The sequence below is a fragment of the Coturnix japonica genome, chromosome 1 (assembly GCF_054131305.1).
Source record: "Coturnix japonica strain WE chromosome 1, WE-NBRP24, whole genome shotgun sequence".
Taxonomy (NCBI): domain Eukaryota; kingdom Metazoa; phylum Chordata; class Aves; order Galliformes; family Phasianidae; genus Coturnix; species Coturnix japonica.
Window position 1 is genome coordinate 40,366,825 of NC_140663.1, and position 23,786 is coordinate 40,390,610.

Consider the following 23,786-nt stretch of genomic DNA (forward strand, 5'->3'; position numbering starts at 1 on the left):
ATTAAAACTGAGTTTTCATAAGCGCTCACAAAGTGCATATTCCTTTTTGTCTGGGTCCTTGAGTTGAGACCTGAAGTCTGACTACCAAGAGAGCTGAGCACTTACAGCTGCATTAGATGTCAGCAGCATCTGTGCTATGAGTCTGTTATGAGCAATTCAGGGCTAAGTATACAGAAAGCAGGACCTCAGCTGTTTTGGGCTGGAAAGCAGGAAGGAGTTATTTTTGCCCAGTTAATTTCAGTCAGTATGGCTGCTCCTACACCAGCCCTAAGCTCAACTAGCTCTCTTTGTTGCTCTGCAAATGACAGGAGAGCAAGTGGTTAACTGTCTCTTACCGATGAAGATGTTGAGAGGTGACAAAACTATATATGAAGTTGAAAAAAAAAAAAAATAAGAAAGAAGAAGAAAAAAAGAAAAAAAAAAAAGAAAAATCAGTATTTGATGATACTTACTCTTCACTATACATGTGCTAATATACTTCCAGGAGTATTCTACAATTTAGGCCCATCTTTCTGAAACAAATGCTATTTCCCAGATAACAAATTGACTGCTCTGTCCTATCAACAGCCCTTTTTCCCACCCTGCCACATCTGTCATCTGCTGGACTGCATGTAGGCAAGAGAAAAGCAATATTTGAATGATTAGGTGTTCAGAAACTGGGATTAGATTTAGGATGAGGTTTCTAAGAGCGGGACTAGAATCTAGTCCAGCCAATCCTGTACTAATTTGGGGACTGGTCCTTGCAGAGGTCTACTTAGATATTTTCGCATAATATGAATATCATAATCATCATAGTATCATAGTCTCGTGCGGGTTGGAAGGGACCTTAGAGATCATCGAGTCCAACCCCCCGGGATTCGAGCTTTCTGTGTAGCAGAGCGGCACTTCTAACACTTGTGACACAGGGGGAATTTGAACCCAGGGACTCCCGTGTTGCAACGTGGCATTCCTACCACTGCACCACCGGAAGCACACAATACATGGAACTAAAATCATAGCAGTAGATTTTAAGTACATTCAGAAGATTTCAATTAGGCAGCAGATGTACCTGCTTATGTGCTACACATAAATGCAACAACTGACAGGAACAGGGGAAATAAGAACTATGGGTATTCCAGTACTAAGATCTGTCTGTGTTCAGAATCACTCAGCCAACACACTTGCAAACACCAAAATCTGATTATAAATAATGTAGCCAAGGGATATAACACTACTACTCTTCCACAAAAGATGAACACTGCATAGTTAGATCCAGCTGAATGAATCAAGACAAGCAAAATAAAAGGGGGTTACTGAGGAGCTGGAGGTATTTCATCTCCCCTTGCAGTTTATTATAGACGTGACTGAGATCACTCAAACTTAGCCATGTGAAAAGTATAAAAAGAATTATAAATGAAATTAAGTTTAATAAAATGTATGGATCGTGTTACCATTTGTAAATGAGCATTGATCCTGAAGCTACTTCCGTCTGACCTGATAAACAAATCCCCTAGAAACAAATCTACAAGAAGAAAAACTAGTTCCCTATACCGGCATTCATGAAGAAGGCTTCAAGAGAGAAAACACTGTCTCTGCCACTAAGTTTAATGTGCAATTAATCAAGCACTTGTTGAAAAGTTAATTGTACGTGAAAAGGATACTGCATTCCGGGAGCTGGTAAATCCTCACCTAGCTTGGTAAGTTTAATTATGTACACTAACATTTTTCTGAGTGTGTGTGGAATTTCTTACAATGCATTTTCTTTACAAATATTCTGCTGCAAAAATATTTAAGAACCATTCCTTGAGCTTCTCCTTAAATAATATCTTTATAACATTTTTACTTCTATCTTTTGGGACTTTTTCTTTTTTCTCTGTAGTTTAAATGCCTCTGTAATGTTTTCTATTTCTACAACAGAATTCTATTCACACGAGTATCTGGAAATTCCGTATCCAGTTACAAAATTCTCCACAGGGAAGAAGTGGCTATTTAATAAAAAAAGCAAAGAGACTCCCTGCCCAAACAATGATCAGTCGTTTCCCTTTGTTATATAACCTAGACGTGATTGTGCTTCAAAAAACAAATCTTAAAGAATCGCAAAGCAATAATAGCAAATCTCACAGCAGTGCTGTGCAATCGTATCTTGCTCAGAATTGAAAGATAGTAGCTGTTTTTCTTATTACTGTCACTGATGATATACAGAGAATGTGATTTTTATGTCCATTTTAATGAGCGTATGGTGAAAATAGCGTTTATTTACCAAAGAAGAATGTATAGATGTTAAAATATTTGTGGCTATTCACTGCGGCTGTGAATGAAGATAATTCCGCCATAGAAATATGTAACTGCTTCATGCAAACATTTGAAAGACTGTCTTCTACCCACTAAAGAGTTTGTAAAAAGAAGTATTTTGAACCAGACAACCTGATGAAAGCATTTATTTCTTATCACTTAATAAAATCCGTCTTATGGGATTACATAAGCACTCAAAACTCTATCTATAGCTCACGCAAAAAGCTAACTCATTCTAAGAAATAAAAGTGCCCAGACAAGCCAGAAATCATGAACAGATTTAAGAAAGATTCCTCTTAGCAAAAGAAGTGGACAAATTACAGAGTTTGAAGAGGCTTGATAGTCACCAGTTACAAACTGAAATGCTAGTTCACTTTTAGAGAGGCTAGTCATCAAAACATCTTAAAATAGAGCCTTGTGAGTCATAGAATATTATTTAACCATCAATCAAGAGGTAAGGTACTTTGATAAACTGTTTTCTTCATTAGTTGATTGCATGAACTTAACATTTACAAGAAAACACTTTTCCTGATGAAAAGAACGATTTGACTCACCTTACATCAGTGTTACATTGTATGCGCATAAGCTTTCAGCAAGTAATTAGTGTTTGTATGTAAACTATTTAGCAACCAGTAGAGTCCACAGAGCCAGTGACTTCTGTTTTATTCCATGTACAGCAGATTTACAGTCTCATTTATTCATGGGGGAGTAGCAACAGGAAATCAGATGGCTGCAGCACTAGATGAACACAGTTCCCAAATACACAGCCAAATTACCATCCAATTAGTTCTGCTGACTGATACTGACACTGCTTGCACACTCATGATTAGATGAAAAACTAAAATCCTAAAGCTGTTGAAATCCACATTTAAACAAGATTCAAACTGCAGGTGATAGTTTCTGTACTAGAGCACGTATCTATGTTATTTTGTTTAGACTTTTTCAGCTGACATATTCTAATATATAAAAATATATACAACAAGACTCTAAGAACCTTTTCTGATCATGTTTCCCTGGTGCACAGAGATATAAATCTTCATGATGCCAAGAAAGATGCAACAAGCAAGTTCTGATCATTCTCCAGACCTGATGAAAGAAAGCTGCATCAACATGGAACTTCCAAACAAGGAAAGTAAGCTTCATAAAGGAACTGCTGTATTGTCTGGAAGCAACAGTCCAGAAGACACCTTCAGTCCTTGTGAAACACAACCAGTATCAGTTTATACGGACACCACTACGCCGCCAGCTGACTGCACTCAAAGACGAGGGTATCCTGACTCTTCACTTCTGAAGCCTCCAACAGAGGAGTGCAATGGGAGCCATCATACAGCTTTCAAGTTTGACCGTCATGCTCTGGCCAGAATTTCCACTTCTCCAACCTTAAGGCGATTAAGGATGGCCTCTGCTTCACAGGCACCGACATGTCAGGACTCCTCTGACACAGCTCCGATGGGGAATCAAACGGAATACACAGGCTCTCTCCACCATATTTGTAAAACTCCACCCTGGTGCACAAAGTCTTCCTCACTGTCATTGCCTTCTTCTGTCTACATGAAATTACTGTCTTCTGAAGCAAAAACAGAGATGACTTTAGCAGACCCAGAGTCTGCCAACCCCAGATTCAAGTTACCAAGCCAAGGTCTTCTCAGCAATGGCACTTCCAAGGAGATGCTCCAAAATTCTTGGCGAGCCAACTCTGCTACACTGCCCAGGAAATTCCCCCGCTTCAGCTGCGTGTCACAGGAGGGTATCCAGGTACATACAATGGGATGATGGGATGACAGCCTTCTTTTCAAGATCATGTACCCAGTGTTGCTTCATTATGGCCTAATTCTTAATCTAAATTGCAAACCAGCCCATGTTTTATTGCTATAACAGCAGAAAGAGTGCACAGTTATAGCTATCAGTGACCAAGGTGGCCTTATCCAACTCCTATGCATAGCCACTCCTTCCCACCCCTGTCCATTCACTCTGATGGTCAATATAACTGTTTGTGGGGCTATGAAAGAAAAAGACTAGATAATTTAACCAAGGTCTACTTGGGTTTTAGGGTGTTATTTTCCTTCTTGGGTCCATCAGCAGCATTATTCCTAAGCCAATGTAGTTCTGCGTTCTTTTTTACTTTATAGCATTAGTAGCCCCACAACAACCAAGAATGAAGTCACTCAAAAGCGTTGAATTTAAGGATTGCTACTACTAAAACAAATCTTAAGGTTTAAGAAAGATGCCATTCCCTTTTGTTACTTCCACTTACCCAGTTCTGTCATTCATTGTACCCCTCCACTGGTATATTCAGCTCCAAAAGCAAGCAGCCAATTGTATAATCTTTTCTGAAGAAATAAACACTGGTGCAGTGAGTGCTGGAGTCAGTAATGGGAAAGAAGCAAGGGGAGAGCTAACCCTCCACCTTTCTACTGTTAAGCTGTGCCCTATGGCTCTATTCTGAGAACAGGAGAGGGAATGCATAGGCCAGCTTTGCTACCAGATCTACTCTCAGAGAACCTGTGTTACTTCCACAAGCAGTTAAATTAAAACACATGCTTGATTCCAGCCTTACACAAAGCACCTACTTGTCTCACCAAACATGGATGGTGTCACATTGGTGTAGCGCTCTTTACTAACTGGTTAGTTTTGTGCCACACACCAAAGCTATTTTTCTCCCAATCAAATACTGAAAATATTCTGAATATCAAGTGAGTCCTGCTCATTTCTCCACAACAGTGGAAATAATTAGCTGCTAAGTTTTTTCTAGTACATTTCTCTTAATGAATCATCTTTTTTTCACATCAGATTACTTGCTTTCTGACCAAGTAACAAAAATATCTCACTTTCTTTCAGAAGAGTGGATTGCCTACACAAAGGTATGCACATATTTATTTCATCTTACTCCAAGCTCTGTATGTTTTTAATGAATCCTCTTCTCTAAGAACATAACAGTGAGGTACATATGCACAACTCAACTTCAATTTGTAGGTTTACTTTGAGAAATGTGTGCCACCAGCTTGTTAAACTAAGTATTTTAATGAGATTTTCTTTCAAAGGCAGCCCCCTCCCTGTCATGTTAAGCAGTATTTTACACTGTATTTCAGTTGGATCATCCAAGAGCTCTGCATTAGGAACTAGCTGCCGAAAGGGCCAACTGCTTGGATTAGCAGTGTCAAATTTCGACTCGAAGAATGTGAAACATCTCATAATCTTGAGTGGCATTCCTCATAACATTGTGGGAGGGAAAGGGGAGCAAAGAAGCCAGCAGAACAGCTCAATATTGTTCTCAGACATTCGCAAAGCAAATGGAGGGCTGCTGCTGGACAAAGAGATTGTTAATCCTAAAATGAGAATACTCAAATTTAATAAATTAGTATAGGCATTTTATGTCGATTTGAGGTGCTGTGTGAATTGTATCAAGATCTTACAACTATTACCAGCAAGCAAAACCTTGATTAAAAGCCATGGTTCTTTTTCCTTAAGAAGTTCAGTTACAGAAAGAAAATGGATTTTTTTTTCTCCCCAAAAGAAAAGAAATTAGGAGGTAGTGCCACCATAAAGAGCAACACCTTTCCAACTGGTGGTTCACTTTACCACTTGTTTCCCTTGGAGATTTCAGGTGCGGCATGCAGATGAGTCAGGTATGTTAAAAGAATTGGCACTCATGAGCAAGGCTTGTAGAAGATAAGCCTCACAACAAATAGAAGTACACTGCTTTTTGTGACTGTGCCATGATGTGTTTCGGCAGATATCATCACTTGAGCTGTATCTCCTCTTTGTCCCAGTATTTACTCATTTTTGAGGTTAAGATCTTTTTTAATGCAAGCAGTTTGCCAACAAGTCTTTATTTCAAGTATATTTGTGTTTGATACTGGGAGGGTTGGAAAAAATTACATACAATCTGTGAATCAATATGCAATGCAGTCCTCTAGGCAAAGTTTAACAGATGTGTGCATGCACACATAACAACAGGCTCACTGTTGAAGAGGTCTCCCGAATCTCCTGAATTGCAGTTTCTCTTCAGCCTTTTGAATTTACAGTAGAAAAGAGGAGAAGGAGATTGGGGGTGGGAGTGAGGGGGAAGAGATCTTTGTGTCTCAGTATGAAAATAGGTTTTATGCACCTATTACAGGAATAGCCTGCTCTGATCCCACTCAAAACTATAATACATACAAGCATAGCTCACTGATGGGGTGAAAATTTGTGTGTGATTTGTATCAAACTAGGTGACAGTTTGAAGAATATCAATTGCAAATGGCTAAAACCAGGAGAATACTAAATCTTTAATGCACGTACTTTCTCTTGGAGTCACTTGCCTTGCAGCTTCAGAGGGAACCCAATATATGTCAGCAAGGATATTGCCTCTGGGCTTCCATCCAGACATTTTAAAAGCAAAAAAATCACACAGGGATCATTGTAAGCTTTGTTCCAGGGCCACTTGCAAGAAAGAATGGGGGAAAAAAAAAAGAGTTTGGATGATATACTATGATTTCTGTTTCCCATTTTGACCTGTACTGGAGTGTGTGGAAATATAAAACAAAAAAATCTCAGTTTTCTGCTTTTAACTTTTTTTATAAAAATAAATTTGGTCTGAGGTCTGGGCAAGGGCTGCAATCAGCCTCTCCTTTATCCATATCATTAGTCTGACTTCTTAACAGCTGATTTCTTATTATCAAAGCCAGAGAAATCTGCTGAAATGTCAGATTCTTCTGTCTGTTTAGAAGGACTTTTTGACAGCTGACAACTCTCCTCCAGCACTACCTCATAGAACGTTTAGGGGGAAAAAACATACTGCTGTCCTTCAGTACTAATGAATCTCTCTTCTCTCCACTCCCAGGCTGTACTTTCAAAAGCCATCTTTCAGGCAAAAGTGCTCGTTTTAAGCAGCCTCCCTCACCCAGCTCTCATTAATGACTATACATCTCTGTTATCATGCTGAGCTGATGCTGATTAAAAAAAATCAGCCAAAATAAACAAAAGGACTAGAGGGGCAGCAGAGAGAAGTGCATGTGGTGGAGACAGGGTGAGATGCTGCAGTCAACATTACAGTGGAAAGAAATGTTGATAAAACAAAATCTTGCATTTCTTCTGAGCTCATTTTCTCCTTGCCCTGTTCAGTATAATCCTGCAGACACCCTGATGGGGAAGAGTCTTCTCAGAACCTGCTCGGATGTTCATTTTCAGTGAATTCAGACAGCTGGGCTCAGCTATCTTGAAGTACTTCTCTTTCAGTATCTCATATGCCCATAAAGTCTGTTGCAAACTCTTTAAAGCAGAGTCCAAATGCCCTCCCCAGCCCATTTAGTTAGCAGTGTCATCATCTGACAACTATCATCTCAGTACCACAGCCACCCTAAAATGTTGACCTCATAGAATAGAATGGTTTGGGTTGGAAGGGACCCTTAAAATAATCTAGTTCCAAGTCCCCTGATATAGGCAGGGACACATCCCACTAGAGCAGACTGCTAAAAGCCCCATCCATCCTGGCCTTGAATGCCTGCAGGATGGGAGTATCCCCATCCCTGGGGACCTCTTCTATGCCGTATTCCTTTTATGGTGATTTACATCAGGTGTCTGTCCTCAGACAGACTCTCATTAGGCTAAGATCATTAACATGGCAGGATGGAGATCTCTAAAAAGCAAATCAGCTGAAAGTCTTCATGCCCTAGAAAAAACCATACATGGGATAATTTTTCCAGACCATGAGTCTTTAATGAGTAAAGAAACAAAAGTGTCTTTAATAATTTTTCATCTCTTTGTAATGTGAGCCTGTTACCACATCTTGCTTCATAAAACAAGTAGATTTAAAGGAGAAATTATCGCACAGATTGTATCTCCCCTTGTGAGGGGTCTGCAGGTACAAAAAGATGGTAAAACACTGCAATTTAGCAGCGTTTGAGTCTGTACGGATCGCACAGCACCTCAGTAGTTTAAATTCTCTACCAAAATTACTGAAAGCATTTAGTGTACCTAATATGTCTATGGGCATCAGGCCAGATGATCACAGACACTTGTATCTGTGCCTTCATCTGTGAAGGATGAGTACAAAACTGGGGCATGTAAGTCATCAATCACACAAGGGTGTTGTAGTTGCACATCCAAATGTGTTCCCACACCTCACAGGCTTGCATTCCTACACGAGAGCTTTGTTTATGCATCTCTGAAGCTCAGGCCTTTTAGGTCTAGTTTTAGGTCTAGTAACCTGACTTAGTTACAACGAAGCTATGCTTCCCATTATCCATCTGCAAAAATTCAAATATATCCTGAAGTTGAAGCTAGATACCTTAAAGATTGATAGTACATTGGAAAAGAAAAAAAAAAAAAAAAAATGTGTATCCAAGCTGAAGTAAATCACCTGAATTTCCTATTACAGAAATGACAGCTTTCAGAATTATACTGTGTTATACTGCAGCATCTAGCTTGTATAACAATCCAGCTGTCTGAGAGATTGCATAGTGGAATCATAAGTGGTTTCATAACCATCTTATTACAAAGATCACCAAAAGTTAAGACTACTTCCTCAGGTACTTAGTGACTGACCCCCTGAAATCCAAAGCATTTTGCTTGCATCACTCAGTGGTAGACAGCAGAACAGTAGCAGGAGACATCAGCCACTTTGCAACCATATGATAATACCGTTAATTAGGTATTGGCATGACTAAATAAGAGATTTCAAGAAGGTTTTAGATATGTACCAATAAATTCTGTGTTTGAATACAAGCAGCCTCTGGCACAAACACACCGCTGGATACAGAATGCCTCTGTCATTCCTCTTGATGGATCTACAACCTGAACAATGAACTCTGTTGGTAACAACAATAGTTGGAAAGAGGCATTGGTTTCAGATCAGCAGGCAGACTAAGCCACATTATATTCAAAATACAAAGTATTTGAATTAGCAGAAATAAATAAATAAATAAATAAATAAATACTTTAAAAATTTAGAAAGAATGTGGCGAAATGGTTAAGTATATTACAAAAAATAAACTCTTTGATTGCTATACTCTTTTCCTGATATCACCTGAGTTACATGAAGTTCAAAAATCAACATATACGTCATCGAGAGCCACAATGTTTAAACGTTTCTGGTGACTCCAATGCCAAAATTGTTCTGTAATCTTACCCTGTTTTTCGCTTAATCTTAGAAGAACCCAGGAATGTGCAGTATTTAAATTCCCAGGTGCCTCTCTTCTCAAACACCTCATTCTTAGCAACACGGAGCAGTTGAAAAGACAACAGGATATTTTCTGCTTTGGATGTTTTTTTCTCATTTCTCCTTTAAATACCTTATATCATAGCCAATGTTATTCAGTTTTTAGCTTCCTTCCTCCCATATCTTCAGGAATTCCTTCTACAGCCACACAAGGAGAGATGATGCATGTTGTTGGATCTCACAGATCAGCCGAGCGCAGGCGTAGCTCCGTGGTGGTGAGCTTGCCAGGACTCGAGGTGTTCCCTGGAGACCTGCTGGTGTCAGACAGTGCCTTGGACTACCTGCCCCACACAGCCCTGCTGCTAAACGCAGGTCAGACATAGGGTGGGCTTCGCTCATCCACTCCCCATTACAGCTATGACAAGCGTGTGCATGCATAGGGTGGGAAGGAGGGACGGAAGGAAGGATTGGTGCAATAAAGACTACAGTGCCCTTTATAAAATTCCCCTCAATTTAGAGTTTCTCCTTCATTTTATGGTTGAATGCAAAATGTATGAGGTAGTTGAGGAAGGCTAGGCAGTTGCCTCCACACTCTCCGGTGCAACCAGGGCCCAGGTCAGGATTTCCATCTGTAATCAGTTGAGTTATAAATGCCTACATGGACAGCTTTAGGCAGAGAAAGTGGAATGGCTTATGCTTCCCTTTCTATCAGTGCTCTAATTACAAAGATGTCAGACCCAACTAATGGCCACAGGTTATTCATGAGACCTTCCAACACTGAAATGTAGCCCTGCAAGCAATTTCCTAAAATGGCTGTTGTATAATATATGAGGGCTGCTCTGAAAATAATGCCTCCTATTTTATTATGTTGGCCCATTACATCAGAGGCAGATGATGGTGGTTTGGTGTTAGAGGTTGAATCTTCCCACCAACATTCCATTACCTTTTGTTGCCACATGACAGATGGCAGCAAAGAGACAGTCTGACAAAACAGCATCTGACATGGAAGTGCATATGAAGCAAAGGGGTGTCACTGAATTCCTCTATGTGGAAAAAAAATTCTGCTGCACAAAATGTCTAAATATAAGTATTACATTTGAGCCAAGTAAAGTGGGGTATACTGGGGTTCACTGCAGGAGTGTGGTGGGGTGAATAAATAAATAACAGTTTTATTTGTAGCTATTTGCCTCTTACATTTGTTACACATTTGTTTTACCCATTAGAATCCAAAAAGCCAAGGTGGCCTTTTGCCAAAAGAGGAGTTGTGAGTATTTCACCATGTTCTTTCCCTTTCACTGACCTTGCTTTCTTACACAACTAACCTGGGTGAAAAAGAGTTTATTTATGTCACTGCCTATGAAGAAAGGCAGCCAGTACGTGAGCTGATATTGGAAGTTACAGCATCCCCAGGACCGAGCATCCTCTTGGTCATTCATCTGCTGTGAAGGTAGGGTGGTTCTAACAGCACAGCCTCTGCACATGCTAAGACAACTGGCAAGCACCCTTGCCTCCCAGCCCACTACACAGCACCAAAGGGACAGAGAAAAACAGGTAACAAAGGTACATTTCTCACAGGAACTGCCCATGGTAAGAGAACAAGGTGTTTATGTCAGGCTCTGCTACAAGTTGTGCCAGCTGGGACCACAGCTCTGTATCTCACCCACTCAAGCAGCACCTCTAGGAGGCCGCTTCCAGAGCAAGAGCCTCGGTGATTCAGTCACAGCCTTGCTTCAAACACACCTTCATGTATTTTCCACATGCCAATCCATACCACTAAATTTGGGTTCATAATACTGCTTATGCTTTTTTATATAGCACTGCTGGCCTGAAAAGTAAAGCCAAACCAAAAGCAACTGTTTTTATTTCATTATCCCCCAAGAAAAAATACTCGAGTTCCTTAAGCTCTGTAAAACCACCTTTTACAGACATCACTATGCAGCTGACCAAAGGAGTTTTTCAAATCAAAGCTCAAAATCAACAAAATGAAAAATAAAAAAAATAAAATAAAATTCACCCAATATTTACATAACTACGATGGGAGGAGGAAGACTCCAAATCTGAGTTTTGCTGCTTTGTGCTTCTGTCTGTGCTGAAGGAAATGAAACGTTATTTGTTCTGCATTGTGATGGTAACCCATTGTCTGTTGCCATACCAATGTCTTGCCCCTCCAAAGACCATTTGGTTGCATGAACAAGACCTTACACACCCACACCTCTAAGTCACCTATGCACACCACCCGTGTACAAATAAACCATCTGTCTTGTCTATGTGTAGGAGATCATGGAGATATAAGGAAATCACATGGTTAAGGGCACACACCTTACAGATCATGGCAAGGTTACTGAGTTGAGTAAGCTTCTTATTAGTATTCTAAACATTGTCTGAATTAGGTTTTTGGTTGTTTTGGTGTTTGTTTGTTTTTCTCATTAAACAGGCTAAAGACAAACAGAAGCAATCATCTGATCTGGAACACTGTCTTTCAACCATTAAGGCCATAGATTACGGCGCATATGATTTTTGCTGTTTCAAGGTATCAAAATACTCAGTACACTGTACCAAGGAAGCTATCAGTTAAACTCTTCAGGATGAAAATAAGACAAAAGTTTTCTCCCCAAGTGAACATTTTTCAGTAAATTAATCTGGATACGAATCCCATCTGCAAAATTGAAGGATAAGCAGAGGTATATTAATAGTTTGAAATGGATGAGGGGAGCAATGTGAGCATCAGACTAGGCAGGCAACAGCCTTCACAACCACTCAGATTTTGCTGTGCTGCTCTGATTTGGGAAGGCACCTTCCTCTGAGAACAGCAGCAAGACAACCCGCTCACAAGCCAACATTCCACTCACCACCTCACCCTTCTGCTTCTCAGAGCTAACTATTAAACTCAGGTCTCCACTCATACTGGCAGCAAAATTCTTTATGTGAGCAAATAGATCATAGATTCTTCTCATTTGCTCTTAAACAGTTGATGCAAGTTGGTTATTCTTTCTTCTTCCTCAACAGAATAAATCTTGGCACGAATTTATAAAGGCTCAACAAACTGAGCAGAAAGATGTCAACGGCCGACTGCAAGTGAAAAAGGAAGAAGCAGTGTGGGAACTTTTCACAAGTGAATGCACTTACTTTCTGGATCATTTGCTGGTTCTCAAGATGGTAAGTTCAGATTGCAGCTCTCAAAAACGATTAAACAACATTTACCCTGCTGGCAGCACAGGAGATGTGAAGCCATCTGTAACCTCTCATTTGTTGTCTGCAGGACTCTTCCTTTTTCTCCCACATCTTCCCTGCTTTTCTTGTTTCTCTTTGGTTGTTGCTTTTTTCTTAATCTTGATGGAATCTCTTTCTCTGAACGTGGCTTTAAGTGTCTCACAAATACATTATGATTGCAGATTCTTCTAATGATTTTGGATGACATTTCACCACTCCTCTCACAAACTCTGAACCAAAGCCACCCTCCAACTGGCACTATTGAATATTTCTCTATCACTTAAATACTTTTGGTTTAATTTCATACATATCTGTTATTCGATTTTCCTCAATATGGCATGAAAACAGCAGATCTGTAGTTCTGACTTTACAACAAGCAAGCCAACAACACTCCTCCCCAAAACTCCAGATTGCCTCCATGCTGGTGAATTTGAAAAGCTTTTCAGTATGGACAAGAATAGAACAGCTATTACTAAGAATAGAAATAGCGTGTAATATTTTTATTCATCACACATCATAAACTAGTGCAACTATTTTAAAGGATGGATGCTTCCCTATAATTCTTCCTATCTTTTTTCTCTTATTCTGCACAGACTATCTCAATTTTATTATTAGTTTAAGGAAAAACAGGTGAGGTTAGTGCAACAATTTCCATGTTGCTGAATAAGTAGTCTAGGCAGCACAAGAAGAATTGCAAAGTAAAGGGAATAAATAGAGGAGTGGGCTGAATTCCTTCTCCTTCACACAATAGAAAGAGATAGGAAAGGGATCAACAACACAAACAGGTTGGAAGTGTCCTTTCTTCTTGACTCTGTTTAGAGATGTCACAAGATTTCTAGAAATAAAATGAATACATAATGCAGGTGAATACTAGAAATACCATTTCACTGATTTTAATGAATCTCCATAGGGAACTTCAGGATCACAGTAAATCCCTTTTAAGCTCTCAAGTCTGCTGCTCCTGGCAACTAAGGAATTATGCAAGGCTGCACAAACACTCACCAGCAATTCAGTCTCAGCACCTGAGTGATGAGGGTTTTTTTCATTAATGCTTTTCACACATACACACTAAAAATTCCACTTAGAAATCTTAAGACTTTTTCAGCTCTCGGTCAGATTCGGCACAACTCCAACTTCCCTGTAAGAGCTTAGATAATGCACCATCTTAAGCAGCTGATAAATACAAAGGCAATTTTCACTCAGTACAGGTTAATAGAACCACGCAAATAGATGTAAAACCTGCACAAGTATTTTACTTAAGCTTTTCCAACAACTTTTCTCTTTTTCATGCTGGCTTCCAACACCTTGTGCAGTATGGGTTAGGAGGGTGTTTGAAAAAGGCACAGAAATCTGTAACTCTACAATTCTGATGCAATATTTTCTTTCCTTGCAAATCTCCAGTAGGGTCAGTGGCCCCATACAGACAGAGAACATAGACAGGACACTCTACTTCTGCAGTAGGTGCAGAGAGAGCCCAGAGTCATCACTCGTACCCTGCCCCTTTGCACAAAGCTCTGTATTTTGCAGTCAGGCAGGTCAGGAGAAGTTTCTCACAAAATCATCTTCTGCCCACGTCAAAATCAAGTGATCATTTCAGAATTACTATGTAAACTACTTTCATGAAGATACCATTATATATAAAAATAAGCACAACTGCTAAATAATATGGATTTGTTTTGTTTTTAAAGGTATTTATGAACACTCTAAAATACCTCCAGAGTCATGAATTTCTCTTGGACGTGGACTTATGGAGACTTTTTGCAAACTTGGAGGAGTTAAATAAGGTGAGTAAAAAAATAGAAATTAAAGAAGTGCAAGCTCTACTGAGATCAGAAACCAGACAGCCCAATAAAAGGAGATGAGGAGCCACCACTAAGGTTTCTATTCAGATTCAACACATGCAATTGAAGATGAGTTCAAATAATTAGTCCTTCTGACATTTCTATTTAGTATTTCAGTTTGGGTGTCTGGTTTAATTACTGCAAATTCTCTGGGAAAAGATGATGGAGAGCTCATTCAACAGTTGTTTCTGAAGCAAACAGGAGTTTGAGTTTCTCAGAAATAAAATCCTTTTAAAATGATCTGTGAGCATAGATATCAACTACACAAACCTTACTGCAAAATTAAGAACAGCATCATAACTTCAGTGACAAGCTTCGTTTCTCAAATAGATGGATATCTATTAAGCCACTCTGATGGTGCAAGGAAAAACAACATGACAACCAGCCCTCTATAGCTAGGGTTTCCCCTGTGTGGGTGGAGGACTAATCCCAGCACAGAGCTAATGCTTTTCATCCATGTGCTACTCACCCCCATGCTTCCAGGAATGGGAAGATGAGGCTTGGCTACAGTGGGCTCTGGGTCTTTACTACTTTGTGGCCACTTGCTGGGAGGTCATTTCCAGCTCCTGAAAGTTAAAGCAGCCCATAAATCCAGAATAGTTTTTACATAGCTTTAGAAGTCACACAGAAGTTTTCCTTGACTTTAGAGCTATTTTAAGGGACTACAAAAGAAAACTCAACAAACATACTACTCTTAATAGCAAAGTGAATGTTGGAAGGGGCTCTTTAGCTTCACAAGATGAATGGCTTGGGTCAATCATTCTCTTAATGACTCATAACCCATATCCCATATCCTAAATAAATTTCCTACTTTAAGTTCTGTCTCTTGTTGTTAGGCCCTTGCCTTAACCATTAACATCTCACCTTTTTTCAGAGCAGAGACAATTAACCAAATGCATGAGCACATCTTTTCTCAGTAGCTGACCATGCACCAGGTGAACATGTTTGGAAATACAAGAAAAGAGATTTTATTTGATAGATTTCTCCTTTGTACTTGTTGTGAGCTAAGATCATAAAAGTCACCCAGCTACTAGAATTCACTTGATATGTCATTTCTGACCCCTTTCATTCTTACTTAAACAAGGAAATTATATGTATTGTTGTGTGTAATTTAGGAAACAAATAATACTTTGAGTTTGGTTGAAGCTTCATTGTGACTTGAGAGAATAATCTTTAATATGCTTTCCATTCTTTTTCTGATTTTGTTTTCATGATTAACAAGAAATTATCATTTACTGTGCATACTTGTTTAATTATGAGTAGGCAAATGTAGGGGAAAAAAAGTAGCTACTCTCAGTGCTTACTATGGCTTTTTTCATGCACTTTACTGCATGTATTTTTTCTTGACAGCAGGCTAAATCCATGAAAGAATGCATGCTGTAAAAGGTGCGAAGTGAGCCCTCAATAAAATGAAAGTCACATTGTCCTATAAGCAGCTGTGCTCCCAAACAAGGCAGTGCACACAGCTACAACAGCACTTCATAGCAGTATCACAGAGGGTGGTGATGTTCTCTTCTGGTCATAGGGAAATATTAGATAATACAACATAAGAAAGTTTTTCAGAACTATGCCTAGAGAAAATGATAAGATTGATAAAGACCCGGCAAAGCCTTCAAACACAAGCAATGTCCCTTATCTGGACAGGACTGCTGCATGTTCTAACCATAGGCAACATAGAGCTTGAGCCTCTGACAATGTGCTGAACCCACACAATTCTTTCTTTATGACTGAACAAAAATTGTCAAAAGCTCAGCCTGGTTGTGAACTTGAGAGCAAACACTTTGAAAGGCAAGTAGAGGTTAGGAACAGGCTTTCACCCACACCTGACTGACAGTGTAGGTATCCTTGGAACGTTTAAAGTTAACTTGCAGGGCTTATGGGGTTTTCAAATGCAGTTTCTACATTTTAAAGCATTTTACAGAGTTTTCCCTCATCCCTTAGAGCACAAAACAAACTCAAACTATGAAACATGATTTCTTCTTCAAATGAGTGTGAAGGCTTCAATTGTCACAGCTGTCACACACAATGTTTTCCTGAAGATACCATTCATCTATTCTGATTTTTCATGTTGATTCATGTCCAATACAGCTGTTGCCATAAGGTAATTTTAAACAGAATAATCATAATCCTGTTTCAAAGCTTTTGTCACATGGTACTGTCATGATGTAACTGGATATTTGTATAGATTTATTTTATCTTCTGACTAATTAAAGCACTTAATGTAATTTTCTGAAGGTAATGTCATGGTGATGTCATGGAGATAAGTGTTAGTCCTGAAGACCCTGAAGAGGCCAGGAATGAGAGAGAAAGTTAATTTGAACTTAGGAAGTCCACTCATGCTCATTTCTCTTTTTCTTCCCATTACTTAGATAAGTCTCAGCTTTGTGGAAAATTTTTTTGAAACAGAGAAAGAATGTGTCAGTGAGTCAGGATCAGCTATGAACTTCATCTCCATACTCGGAAAGGTAACATGATTAGAAATAGTCTTGATTAACCTCAGTAGGTCTTTGCAACAGGTCATTTATCAGAGCATGCCTTAAAGCAGTCAAATCAGTCAAGGACACGCCAGATGTCACAGGCAGATTGGTCTTAGCCTCTCATACCTCCCACCAGTAGGGCATTTTTATTCATTGACACGTTTGAGGTGGTTATTGAAAGCTGCTCTGTACATGGAACAAAGCATGGAAAAACATTCCCTTCCTGGGGAACCACAGCCCAGACCTTGAGAAGACTTCGTCATCAACAGAACCAAGCTTCTCCCTCTGTGGGGGAGGTTTCCCCAAAGCCAGACATTGGCCCAGTCTCCAGCTGTACCCTGCCTCCTTCCAGTCCGTTGTGTAGATCTTCCCTTTACTCCACATGCTAGATCCACAAATGTATTAAAGTGAGCATATAATAGCTCAATGGGATACATATGCACTGCGGCCTGTGTCTGCTAAATGAGAGGCAAGAACAGATCCATCTATCTTGCTGCTGCCAAGACATTCAGGTCATCAACATTATAGGCAAGAGAGTGAGAACAATGTTCAAGGGTTCTCCCATAAGCATTTTATTTCCTGCACAACTTCCTTATGGCCAAACAGCAGGTAATATTAATGCAGACAGGAAATCATGAAGTATACCACTGTGATAGCCAAACTTGAACTTACTGAAGCAGTAGAGACCAATAGAAAGCTTCTGGGAAAGACCCTACCTCATGGCTAGGATTTTAAAGAGGCAAAGAGAGTCTACAGCTGGGCTTCTTACCCCCATTTCCTCTGACTTCAAGTGTTCCAGTCCCAGAAGAAATGAGTTTTATCACTGATGTCATTCAGAATTTCTAAGAGCTATCTAACATACGTGGACACAAAGTGGCACATTATGTGAGGCCACATAAATCTCTTGCACAGAGTGTTTTTGATCTTCAGCTTCTACATCAGTTTCATACTGTTTATTTTTAAATTGAACAAAGTCTAAAACTGCTTCACTCCTCTGCAGAGCCACCAGAACTGGGCTCCTATTCACTGTTTGAACCCTTCCCCACCTTTATTTTTTAGTATTGTACTAATTTTAGTACTGCTTAACTCAGCCTTCACTCTTTTCATTTCTCCCTCTTCCACTCTCTCCCTACGTACAAGGTAATCTCAGGTAAAACCCACATTATAAAACTAAAAGCAGTGTTCCTCCTTTTGTCATCACATTTTCCTTTCTTGACGAGCTCTCAAACCTCTTCTGCAGTTTTTCCAGGGTGACCTCTGCCAGACGCACCAGATTTATTGCCTCAATTATACCTCCGCTGTCTTCTACTTGGAAAAGCTGAGACAGAGAGAAGATTTTGGCATCTACCTGAAGGTAAAGTGATGGTTTTGTTCTTGTTATCTCCAGCCTTTCTGTCTTTTGACAGGATTTTATCAGCAGACCAGAAAAGCTCACTGGAAGCAAAACTGTGTAGACATCATTTTATGTAAATACTTGAACTGCAGAGAATAATCATGGATACAAAGTCATCCTTCAGAGTACACCTTTTCCTTTGTCCATATTTGCAATTTAGAATAAGTAAGAGTAGGAAAGAGCCAAGAGGAAAAAAAATAAGGCTGTATTTTTACAGACAGACAATACATACTGTTAGCCTTAAGCATTCATATGTTCCGCACATAATCCCTTGACAAACTGACCTACATTTTAACCAAGGAAGCACATGACTCAGTGAGAGGGATGTCAGTGAGGGGCCAGAGAGCCTCAGGAACATTGCAAGTGTTGACTGGCATCACGCACACATGCATAGAGTCATACTGATGGGCTGGGAGGGTCCGGGCTGAGGATAGTTCATGGAAATTGTCAACACTAACACTGCATCTGTTCCCTATGGATGACCTGGCCTTCCTCACATCAGCAGTGATGTACACTGGCCTCAAAGCCAGAGAAGAGCACCATGATTTCCTTCTCCATAAGGGAAGGGATACATAACACAAGGCAAAAAAAGACAAGATGGAAAGCCAGGAGTACATCAGTGTATTCACATGGCTTGGGAGCCTGCAGTGAAAGAGCAGGGTGGGTTTTGGCCAAGCTATGGCAAGAAGGCTGGGCTGCTTTGCTTGCACAAGAGAATCTATTAATCCATACCCCCTTAGAGAGGAAGCAGCATCTTGGGTGGTAGGAAAAGCAACCACTGCGGAGACAGCATTTATGAAGAACAATAGAGCAGGTTCTATTTCTGCTTCAATGCAGCAACTGCACATACAGTATCTATAGCCTTTTCATCACCCTTACCCTCAGTAAGAAGTCTGTCCTCAATTAGCCCATCTCATTACAGCTGATGATGCAGAAAGATGCATACAACCTCACTGCCAGAGAGCAAACAGAGGCCTAAGAGAGATGCTCTTTTTCTCCAGTAGTGGTGTGAGCAGAAGGAGCAGTGCAGGAGGCTGCACCTGCCAGAGCTGCTGGTGGCTCCTCTGCACCGCCTGACCCGCTACCCCCTCCTCCTGAACAACATCTGGAAGAGGAGCACGGACAAAACAGAGAAAGACTCTATCTGGTCACTTAAAGAGAAGGTGGAAAAGTCCATACGTAAGTGGCTACGGTTAAGTCAAAAATGTGCAATTAACAATTAGTAAGTTATGTGGTGTCTTTGTGCTCCTGCAGAGAAGGAGGGAGGATGTACATGCCTTTCTACAACCCTGAGTCCTTCCTCATTCTGTAGGAAATGATTGGTGCCACCCCTGGGCCCTCTTAGCAAGGTCATAGGACTCCCCACATCAGTGACTCACTTGTGTTGGCTCAGAGTCATCTGCAGCAACATGGAAACAATTAACAGCAGATCACAAATTGGAACAAATCAAGAAAAATCCCAAACAAAGAAGTCTTTGAGTTGGATTTATGTCTGAAGAGGATTTGTTGGGGCTAATCCTTAATAGGCTAAAATACCACTCACAAGGGGAATATTATGCCAGTGACCTTTTGCTAGATGACAGGGTCCTACCATGAAAAGCAGCAGATGAGCCATCAGAGCTACAATTTTTCTCCTGCTAAGGGGTTGTTCAAGGAAATTTTTCTTTTTTTCTCTTTGTATTATGCCCTAAGAAATTTATCAATTCAGTAGGTACACAGCCAGGGTGCAGTATGTGTCTCCAGTTGGGGACTCTCAGCATGACCTCCACTGCTGACCTTTGGGCTCATCCCTGTTCTTGCTGAGGTGGTAGAAGAAAGCAGACAGGGCTCTTTTCCAGTCTTTGCTCCAGAAAGATCATGTGGTTTTCTGTCACTAAATGGTGGAGCTCTGCTGGGAGGAAGGAGATGTGGATATGACCCCACAACACCATAGGATATCTAGGGAACAACAACAAAGATCCTTCCAGTGTTTAGATTTGGTTACATTACCCCTAAGGTTACCTCTGAGGCAAGGAAACCAAAGACAGGAGCTGTCAGCCTCTTTATTCACAGACATGACAGAGGTTTGCCATAATTTGCTGACAAGTAAGCCAGTGACATAAGGAATAGCATCAGTTCCAGAATTCCTTTTCTGATGTATATGAGAATTATCTGAAACAACTCTTTGCAACATCATTCAACATGAAAACTCTGAAGTTAAACTGCAGGTTCATTAAAGTTTCTCCTGCAACTGCCCTCAATCAGCAAAGATGGAAATCTCCATTTTTCACATACTGAGGCACCTTCATTCCAGTTATATACTTCAGCCACTTCTGGCACTGCTCCTCCTTAAAAGGTTCTCATTATTTTCAACAGCCTTTTGATCAGACCGTACGTAATGAAAATTATTTTTCTCTCAACACTTCAGACAGTTCAGAAAGGCAGACTTTTTACAATAACTTTTTAAGGCAATCATTTAAATGAGTTTTATACAAATCCCTCACTTGCTAAGGTAGATTAATGGATAGCACTTTTGCATTCAGCAGCAAATTTAGGCCTCTTTGAATGCATAGTTTGATACTCTGCTGATCTAAGTAGAGTTTAGTCATTGCTTCCAGTGAAGCCAGGACTCCATCCTTTGGCTTCCACTAGAGATAATCAGTATTCATCACCTTCAAGAAAGCAGCCTATTTTTTGCCAGCCTTGGCAGTAACCGATGCTTTACATATTTCAGGGGATCTGGAAGGTAAAGTCAAGTGGTTGGACAACTTTCAGAAATTCAGGCAGCTCCATGAGGTCATAATTTGGCCTCAAGTGTGGGATCGTGACAAGAGATTCTTTGTCCCAGAGGTAAGCAGAATTCTTAAGGGCGTTTTTCCTTGGGGAAGGCTTAGTTTCCAATCTGTAATGCAGTCTAAAGCCACCTGATTGTCTGTACTCTGCTTGCTATGGTGGGCTCTGCCCCAGCAGGAGCAGCCACAGCCTAAGCACACAAATGCTGTAGGTGAACACTTCTGCTGCACATAGTCCCCTGGATGGCAGCATGGGTTGCTGCTAACATCCCAGAGAGTGTGATGGGAAAAGCTGGGAGGACTGCTTGCTTTTAGGGTGCAGAATGAAATGAGATAGATATATTAATGTATTTTTTTAAAGCAGCGAGCAAATAGGAAATATTTGCTTCTTCCACTCTTCATGGTAAGCCGATTCCCTATTTCTTATTTAAATATCATTTAAAGTTACCCAGCATCCCTGAGAACACATACACCTTTCTTTTGTGGTTGCTCCCTCACCGAGACAAAGACTTTAAACAGCTTTATGGAAATATCATCAGGAGAGTCTCACCCCGAGGATTATGTCTGTTCATGTGCAGAGCTGAAAAAAAACATTACATTTACTACGGAAGAGAAAAACCCAGCTTAACATTTCAGAAGCTTAAACACATTTAAGCAATAGCATTGCAAAAGAAACTCAGTCATGCTCACTTATTAGCGCTGTAGTGTACTTAGCCTGATACATCAGTATAGGTGGTCTCCATATAACTGCTGGGTGCCTCCCAGTTTGTAACTGGATATGTGAGATTCCTCATTCTCTCACTGTCTTTTTCTTTTTTCTTTAAGTGTTTGAAACAAAGCTTGAGAGAGAACAGCACTGAAAATATTTTGTCTTCAGCAAGCAGACAACTTCTTCATGACGGGAAGCTGACAATGGCAGGTAACACCCCTATGTTCTGGTATTACTACTCAGCTTAGTAAAATTACACTTTGTTATGGCAGCCCAGGATGAATTCTAAGATACTACAGGCAGCTGCAGGAAAGAAGAAGCAAATATCTTGTCAGAGAGAGCCTGAGAAATAGCCAGACTGCCAAAGGGATGAGTAATGCTCATGATTACTATTGGCACATCTGGACATTCAGTCTATCAGGCGCTCAGGAAATCAGCTCGACTCACCTATGCTTGTCACTCGGAGTGAGAGTTACACTGTCAGGTTCAAGACTGTAGCAAAAAGACATTGGGAAGTTTAGACTGTCCTATGTAAAGTGCCCCACGTGCCTGAAAACTGGAATCAGGAAGCCTCACCTCTGGCACTGTATGTTGCACATTGTACTTAAAAAAAAAAAGTCCAGAGGTTCTTTTTCATTTTGTACTTCATCTTTGCTAAGACTGCTGTTTTGATGCATAGCTTGGAACAAGAAAGGAATATATAAACAACATCAAGCTGAGTGTCTTCCATTAGCAGCACACTTTGCTGGCATGCCTGCCACTAACACCACACACAGCACAGCAGTCCCACATCAGCGTGCTCACAGCCACCTACCACACTGGCATTGCTGAGAGTAGCAGGCAGAGGCTGCTTACTGGGGAGCTGCTGCCTGCAAATGAGAGGAGCAGTTGCTCTTTGTCTGGCAAGAAGAGCCAGACAAAGATTGGATCACTTGGAGAAGAGCAGCGTCTGAAAGGTGGAAGCAGCACGCAAGAGTGGCTGCAGCAGAATTTGGCCCAGCCACTGCTTTACAACTCCTTCACCACCCTGACAAGAGCAGAGGTACAGAGAGGGAGATCCCAATACTTCCCACCTCCCACCTTCACTATTAAGTTTCACAAAAGGAGCAGTGAAAGGACAGAGCACAATTTTCAGTGGTTTTGGTTTTCTTCCCACAAGAGGAGGATTGCAGTGGCAGAGGAGAAGGTGCAGCACCAGGGACAGGTGAAGCAGAGGGAAAGGGTGCTGCTGATGTGTATGGGGTGGTGGGAAAAGGAAGAAAAGACATTTATGGCAGCATTCTCCCTGCGCTCGTTGACCTCTTGACAAAGCATCAGCACACAGTGCAGTGATGTAAGGGTGGACATCAGGCAGACACATTTCTTTTTGCAATATGTAATCAGAAAATGGAGAAGGCACAAGCATAACTCTTACCACCAAGATAGCCAGCTGCCTGCAAGCTGCAGTATTGAAGTGTCTTGTATCTGGCCACCTGTCTGGATGAAATATCTTTCAAGTCACAACTGAAATGTAATGCTGCATAAAGAAAGAAGCATGTCCTAATGTCACACCCCTGATTCAGACAAATCTGTTGTTAAGGTGAACTGTGCTTCTTTGAATGAAACTACAGCCCCTGAGACCACAATTTTGTTTTCTGGCAATCTTGGAATCCAAAAGGAAATGCTGGAAAGTTTCTGTTTCAAGAAATGCAGGTTGTCAGAATTTTCAAGGAGCAAATAATGCTCCTTCTGCTGTCAGCTTCTGTTTGAATATAGCACAATCAAAAATGGATGGCAAGGGGGACTGGGAGTCAAGAAATAGAAGTCAGAGATCTACATCAGGCTGCCATGTTACTATGTGAAAATCGTGGAAAGTCCATGAAAACAAGTTTTTAAATTGAAGAATGAAACACCCAGGAAGAAGATAAGAATTCAAGTGGACAACAGATATGAAATTCATGATGGAAAATCTTTGGGAATGCTATCAATTGTTCACC

The 23,786-nt window shown here is 40.5% G+C and overlaps 1 protein-coding gene across 2 annotated transcripts in view; it reads left to right on the forward strand.

The window, feature by feature from the left end:
- The first annotated feature begins 1,257 nt into the window (after nucleotides 1-1,257).
- The window catches only part of PLEKHG7 (pleckstrin homology and RhoGEF domain containing G7), a 30,090-nt gene continuing 7,561 nt past the window's right edge, over nucleotides 1,258-23,786 (forward strand). The window contains exons 1-13 of one of the 2 annotated variants that reach the window (XM_085538520.1): nucleotides 1,258-1,676; nucleotides 3,296-4,026; nucleotides 5,110-5,132; nucleotides 9,654-9,781; nucleotides 10,633-10,673; nucleotides 11,844-11,939; nucleotides 12,416-12,565; nucleotides 14,308-14,403; nucleotides 16,830-16,925; nucleotides 18,178-18,291; nucleotides 19,335-19,509; nucleotides 21,044-21,159; nucleotides 21,927-22,020. In XM_085538520.1, coding sequence (XP_085394646.1) covers nucleotides 3,310-4,026; nucleotides 5,110-5,132; nucleotides 9,654-9,781; nucleotides 10,633-10,673; nucleotides 11,844-11,939; nucleotides 12,416-12,565; nucleotides 14,308-14,403; nucleotides 16,830-16,925; nucleotides 18,178-18,291; nucleotides 19,335-19,509; nucleotides 21,044-21,159; nucleotides 21,927-22,020 — 1,846 coding nt within the window. In that variant the 5' untranslated portion in view covers nucleotides 1,258-1,676; nucleotides 3,296-3,309. Of the gene's footprint in view, nucleotides 1,677-3,295; nucleotides 4,027-5,109; nucleotides 5,133-9,653; nucleotides 9,782-10,632; nucleotides 10,674-11,843; nucleotides 11,940-12,415; nucleotides 12,566-14,307; nucleotides 14,404-16,829; nucleotides 16,926-18,177; nucleotides 18,292-19,252; nucleotides 19,510-21,043; nucleotides 21,160-21,926; nucleotides 22,021-23,786 lie in introns of both variants that reach the window. The other variant, XR_014943024.1, reaches the window with a different exon arrangement.